Source organism: Cydia fagiglandana, chromosome 12, assembly GCF_963556715.1.
Source record: "Cydia fagiglandana chromosome 12, ilCydFagi1.1, whole genome shotgun sequence".
Classification (NCBI taxonomy): domain Eukaryota; kingdom Metazoa; phylum Arthropoda; class Insecta; order Lepidoptera; family Tortricidae; genus Cydia; species Cydia fagiglandana.
The window spans coordinates 502,229-509,375 of record NC_085943.1 but is presented as its reverse complement, the minus strand read 5'-3'; the positions used below and the strand labels follow the sequence as shown (position 1 = coordinate 509,375).

General features: G+C 37.7%; 1 protein-coding gene across 1 annotated transcript; it reads right to left on the bottom strand.

Annotated features, from left to right (window-relative positions):
• Positions 1–1,205: 1,205 nt before the first annotated feature.
• LOC134669192 (uncharacterized) lies at positions 1,206–2,139 on the bottom strand. Its single transcript, XM_063526713.1, has one exon. The coding sequence runs from the start codon at positions 2,022–2,024 to the stop codon at positions 1,206–1,208; it is 819 nt and encodes a 272-aa protein (XP_063382783.1). The 5' UTR covers positions 2,025–2,139.
• Positions 2,140–7,147: the final 5,008 nt, after the last annotated feature.

The following is a 7,147-nucleotide window of genomic DNA, read 5'->3' as shown; positions in this document are numbered from 1 at the left end:
AAAAGGAAGCAGCGTTAAATTGCCCATGTGAAGTAACTAAATCCGGGGAAGAAGTTAAAACTAAATCTAAAAGTGAAGGAGGACCATTGTGTGGATAGTGAGTTGGCCCAAGGGGCAGAATATTAAGATTAAGGGAATTTACAAGCGACTGAAGTTTAACAGAGCGATGATATTTTTTTAAAAGACATGTGTTGAAATCACCCATAATAATTGTGTGATCAAATTGAGGGCTAAGATCTACCAAGGTCTTCTCGAGTGTGTCAAAGTAATTAATGTGTGAATTAGGACTATAAAAAACACCAAGAAGTACCTTAGAGTGGTGCAACGTCACTTCAAGAAAAAGGAATTCTGGAGAGTTCGAGTAGGCAACAGGAGACTCTGCGACAACATGACAAGCTAGATCTCCTTTCACGTAAATAGCCACGCCACCGCCACGCATCATGTATGAACTACCGTCAATAGCACCTGTCCTGTCATTACGGATTAAGCGGTATCCCGGCAGAGGATAGAGTGTAGAAGGCAATGAAGGCTTGAGCCAGGATTTAGATATGAGTATGGCGTCAATATTACTTGAGCTAAAGGACGCCAGTAACTCTGAATAATGTGCAGGTACACTTTGGGCATTAATGTGGACAACATTAAATTTTTTTTTTGCGGAGGCAAATGTGCTATCTAGCCGATCGCATAAGCCGGGCATATCCGAAGCATCACTCAAGGAGTCATAGTTACTAGAAGAAGACAAAGAGAAAAACTCACTATCAATACTCGTGTTAGAGACGTCCGACATTTGAATACGACTGAATACCTTATATAATAATATATAAATATAAAAAATAATACAATAAATAATATATGTACTAATATGCTAAAAATGTGTATGCAAAATTTTTGCAATTTAACTAACCTAATTTATACTCCTTCCTCATTAGCTCGCCAACAGTATTTAACATAAATGATTAATTTACCAACATCAATAGAAAAAAAAAGTAGTTGTTTTACAAAGAAAAATACACTTGAACTTAGTAAAAACGAAACGCAACCTTAGAGAAATGTCAAACTGACACTTACGCAACAAAAACAATGATATCGAAAACAAGATGAAGGTATACTAGAAAATTGATATAAAAAATAATAGTTGAAGTATAAAATAACAAAATGTGCAAGAAAAATGTTAAGAACACTACAAACACCAAAATGAAAAGCAGCTACCGAGATCCGGAGGCGGAGGGACTCTTCTTCCTGAGGTTGTGTGCGCGTCTCGTAGTTCCGGCAGCGCCGGGTTCCTTCAGCGCCTGCGCAGGTTTTTTGGCGACTTCGGCGCGTTGAACTGAGGCTGCTTCAGAAACTTCAGCGGGAACTTTAGCATCAGCAGCCGGTTCTGACGCAGACAACGCAAGCAGCTCCGCCATCGTTGTTACCTTGTGACGCGTCCCATTGCCGCACTGCACGACGATCCGCCCATCACTGGTCCAGCTGCCCTGCACGCCGTATATTCGCCGAGCCTCCAAGAAAACCGCATGGCGAGATGCTATGAGAAACTCAGAGACGGTTTTGCCAGAGCCTTTGAATTTCTTCTTTGCTGCCCACACTGCAGCCCGGGTCCGCACACAACCAAACTTCACCAGTATAGGTCTTGGCTTGGAACCTCGCTTTTTGCCCAGACGATGGCAAGCAAAGAAGGAATTTGTTGTGATATTTTGGACCTGCAATGTATCCTTGAACTCGGAGGCAACAATTGTGGTGACATCCTCACCGTCTGTCTCCTTAATACCGTGAAGGAGTAGCATGCCTGACCGTGACCGAGTCTCTAATTCTTCCAAGGATGCCGACACAAAACCCATTTGCTGTTGTAGACACTCGACCGCTTTCCATATGAATTCCTTAAAGTTTTTGAAATCCGACTCCAGCGAAGAACCACTTGGAATGTCCTTCTCGGTAATGCAGCTCTCAAAGGATGCCATTTGGGACGAGAACATTTTCTCCAGCTCGTCCATCTTCTTTTGCAGCTGCTGGATATGGTCCATATTGATCCTTTATATTATAACACAAGTGACCTTTGGACCTTGGCGTGTTAACAGTGTAGTAGTGAATTATATTGGTGATAATTAACTGTGGCAAGCAATGAGGAGCTAATTACCTCATGTAAGTAATATTTTCTTCAAAAAATGGCCAAATAATATTTTATTTTTTAAATAAATAGAGATCAGTCAACTTTACTGTGTTTACTTGTCTGCCTACCCACAAGAAAAAAGTCGTATTTGTAGAGCCACAAGAGCGTGTCACATATTTCTACGGCCTTCGAAGAGTAACATATTATTGCAGATGACTGTACATTATTAAATTACTTAGAACCGATCTCCTGCTGTAGAATAGGTACAATTAAAATTAAAACATTGGGACCAGCAGTGCACCTCGTGGTACCATGATAGGCGATTTTATTGACTAGTCAAATCAGCTACTTTTTATGAAACGTTAATTGATTTTAAATTTTAGTACAAATCGTTCGACGTCACTAAATGAGTCGCTTAACTTCAAACTCGGGTAAATCCATGTGTCAGATTAAGCGATTTTGGTATAAAGAAATGGTAATAGGGTAGATATTCGCTGAGAGGGTCGAATGGATTTACCCAAGTTTGAAGTTAAGCGACACAAATGTCCTCTTAAATGCACGCTATTTATAAAAGTTTTTGAAGAATTCAAATAATTTTAGAGACAAAAAAATCACCGTTATTCCCATGTATTTTTGTTGAACTAATTCAATTACTAGGTACTGAGTAAAAATTGTATTTATCTATAGTAAACTAGGCTATTGTTTTGTGCGATGCTGCAATATAAACCAATTAACATGCGAGCAATGAAAATAAACCAATTAATATCGAGCAAACAAAAACAAACAGCCGAATAACCAAGCTCCAAACTAGCGCAAAGCCAAAAGATAACATGGTGCTCAACAGTTTCTCTCCAACAAAATTAGGATTTTTATGATGTTTTCTTAAATTCTACCTTAAGCTAACTGGAAAATATAATTAATAAATAAAATAAAATAAAAATAAAAAAGCCCTTTATTCATTGTAAAAAGTTTACATAAAAAAATTTAAAATAAAACTAAGACTTATATAATATGTGTTTTACTAATGAATCCCTAGTGGGTAAAGGCCTCCTCCAATGCTGCCCATTTGTCCCTGTCCTGTGCTGTCGCCATCCAGTCTGTGCCGGCTGTTCTTTTTAGGTCTTCATCCCAACGCATTTGTGGTCTGCCCCGGCCTCTTTTGCCAAGTGGACCTCTCCATTTGGTGACTATTAATGTCCATCTCTTATCTGTAAGTCTTGCTGTATGGCCTGCCCACTTCCACTTTAGTCTTTTTGCATAGCTCAAGGCATCTGTTGCTCCTGTTTTTTCTCTTATTTTTGAGTGTCTTATTTTTTCTATTTTTCTTATATTGAGCATGCTTCTTTCTAGCGCCCGTTGACATGTAATGATTTTTCTTTGAGCTTAAATAATATTATGGACATTAAGTAATATTATGTTATTTTCTTTATTTATTTTTCTTCTTAAGTTAGGTTATTTATAATATGAATATAAAAATAAATCATAAAAACACTTACACTCGATGCACCTTGTGGCACACCATCTTGATTGCAACTATGATATATAAATAAATGTAGAGTAGGTAATAACATGTATCTAACATTATTTCTCCAAATAAACCCAGTGTTTTCATGATGTTTTGGCCATAAACTCCTGATTTTTAGTGTTCCGTACAAAACTTTGTTTACGGAACACTTATGGGATCACTTCGGTCTTGAAAATCAGTTATTGTAGTAAAAGATACATATAAGGCGTATTCTGATTGTAATAACAGGTTCACACATTCTTGTCTTAGCCTTTCCCTTCAACTCTGTGTAACAAAGCTGCTTTATTCCAGCTTAATCCAACAATTTCTCTCAAAATAAACCTTTTTTCATGATGTTTCGGCCATAACTCCTGATGCCGTTTTATTGAACAGCAATCAAAGCGACACGTTTATTCGATAGCTATAAAGCATGCGAAAACATCGAATTTGGTACAATTTATGCCTGGCCCGATTTACTTCGATGACTTATGGCACTGTACGGGCGTGTATTACGTTTGCTTTCAATATTTACTATGGCATATTTAGTCGTTAGTTATTTTGTTGATTTATTTTAAGTTTTAACACTTTCGTAAAAAAATCAGCAAAATATTTAACATTTAACCGTCTCAAGTTAGGTATGTTGTTTCAGACCTACATTGACACTTAACAAAATCATTTCTATTTAAAAAAATCAAGTCCTTTTTTCACTTATTTAAAACCACACTTTGAACGATAGTTTTTGATTAAATTAATAATTACCTATTTAATATACTTAAGTAGGAACATTTATGTCTTTAGTAAACCTGAAATGTACTATGACAGGTATCAAATGGTGTGATGATAGATACTGATGAAGAATGAACTCTTCAGATATAAGAAGTCTACACTCGTAGTACGAGTAAAAACAATGCGGTTTCATAGAAAATTACTTCGTCAGCATCGTCTTGAAAATTACAGGGTGCAAAAAAAGTTGAGTGGGCACTGCACAGAAAGCTTGTATCGAAAATACGGTTTCCATCGTTTAGAAGAATAAAATTTATGGCTAGCCCGATTAACTTCGATGACTTATGGCGTACGGGCCGTAATACGTTTCGTTTCTGGTTTTTAATATTGTTCGACGGCGACACTCACATTCACACACAGTTCCACACATTTGACACACAGACATTCATTATTTTTAGAGACTTTGATGATTTTTGGATCAATTTATTTTTGGCATAAGTTAAGGCTTTTTTTTGTTTTTTTGTTAAGTCTTTCTTTTGGATATCATAAAATAAACGGACTTTAAAGCCTAATTTACCGATGACTCCCAGGGAACATCCTCCAAGAACCCTTAACTTTCTCCCGGATCAACCGGATCAAGAAAGAGTAGGAAAGCTAGGACTTGGCACTCAAGATTTTTTCTCGTTCCTACCCAAATAAAACTATTTATTCATTTACTTACCAGTATTATTGAAGAAAATAGCTATATTATACTTATCTAGATAATTTTTTTGATGCATTTTTTGTGACGAGAAAAAATTGGTTTATCTTTACCAAGAATCACAGCACAGGTATCCGTTACATTGAGAAAAAATATAAAAAGTTTGTTACTTTTTTTCACTTAGGTAGGTATTTATTGTTATGTTACGCCCTTAGAAATTTGAGCACTTAAAATATTTTCACTTGCTTTTTCCATTTTAGGAAAATACATTAATTATTTGCAATGCAATTAAAAACAACTCGTTTTGTATAACAAATGGTTTTGCTTCAAGTAATTAATGCAAACAATCGTTTACGATTTCTAAAACAAAATTTAAAACATTTTAGGCATTTCTGTTTGGAACAAAATTAAAATAATTATTTCTCGAAACAAGTGCAATGTCAAAGTATAACATTTGACCAAAGTCTCATGTAAATGTACGCCATCGCCAACTCTATGCCAACGTAATAAGCGCCGAGATTGCACGGACGATACTCGCCGCATTGTACCTACAGCGGACTTATGCCCGCAGATTGTAAACGTGGAATTTACATTTTGTATCTAGTTGACATGAGAGAGTGTAAAGGTTTATCGTCATACCCCGGTTTGACTGGCGCAATTTGGTTTCAAATTCAACGATTTGGGTGAATCAAAATAACAAGCGATAGAGAATAATCCGAGCGATTCCTCATAGCACTATTCTTAGTTGCAGGCATTAATTACATGCATAGCACGTTGTTATTTATTCATCATTTCAGCCTTTATACGTCCCACTGCTGAGCACAGGCCTCCTCTCATGCGCGAGAGGGCTTGGGCTATAGTCCCCACGCTAGCCCAACGCGGATTGGGGACTTCACATACACCTTTGAATTTCTTCGTAGATGTATGCAGGTTTCCTCACGATGTTTTCCTTCACCGAAAAGCTAGTGGTAAATATCCAATGATATTTCGTACATAAGTTCCGAAAATCTCATTGGTACGAGCCAGGATTTGAACCAGCGACCTCCGGATTGAAAGTCAGACGTCATATCCACTCGGCCACCACTGCTTTTGTTATTTATCTTATCTGTTTGTTATTTATTAATAGTCTATTATTGTGTCCCACTGCTGAGCAAATAACTCCCTCCTCGATCTCCATCCGTCTTGGTTCTGAGCAATCATCGGCCAGCCGTTGAGATATGCGTCCAGGCCCCAATTTCACATCGGTGACAGGTGCGACGAATTGTAAAATCACTGTTTCTGACGTCACAGGCATCCATGGGCTACGATTACTACTTACCATCGGGTGGGCCGTATTCCTGTTTGCCACCATCATTGTATTATTTAAAAAAACTTTATTATATCGGAAAAAAACAGATATTTCTCCTGCGAAGTTTCTGACAATTGTCAAAGATTTAGAAGAATTGTAGGTAATTCTTGACAGGCTTCGAGCAACACCGGCTTCCGACACGTCGGAAGGGAGGGGCCCAAGCGATATCTCACCGTACAAATCATTCTGCCATTTTTCGCGGGGGGAAGGTGCACACACTCGCACTTCTCACACACTTACATACAAAATCCAATCAAAGGCCCTACCGCGAACCACGTTCGACGTGTTGCCTCTCTATGGCACTTGTAAATTCATACGTAAGTGTGACAGGGAGGCAACACGTCGAACGTGGTTTGCGGTAGGCCCTCTGTAATGACGACACAAATACATAGAAAATGACACACGTCAAAGACAAATCTTGCAAACCTCGATCTCTTTTTGTGTACGGACGAGTGACTAGTGTCACAACACGCACACTAACACATTTTCGTTGAAGTATGTCATTGTATTCTGAGAGATGAGAAGTCGGATTTGTCGCTCGACCGATCCGCAATTTGTACTGAGCGAGCAAAATCGATAAATCCAACAATTACTTGAGACTAAAATATAATAATTGTATTTAAATGTAATTAAACGTATGATATGTAAAAAAAAATATTACATGTGAAATGTAACACTTTCTTTTTGTAAATTTGATGTCCCCGACCTCTATTTATAACAAAAAACCGAGCAAACAGGCATTTTTGTGCAGCAGTGTTCACG

Coding starts and splice junctions, on each gene's coding strand:
- LOC134669192 (XM_063526713.1), bottom strand. CDS start 2,024: ATGGACCATATCCAGCAGCTGCAAAAGAAGATGGACGAGCTGGAGAAA.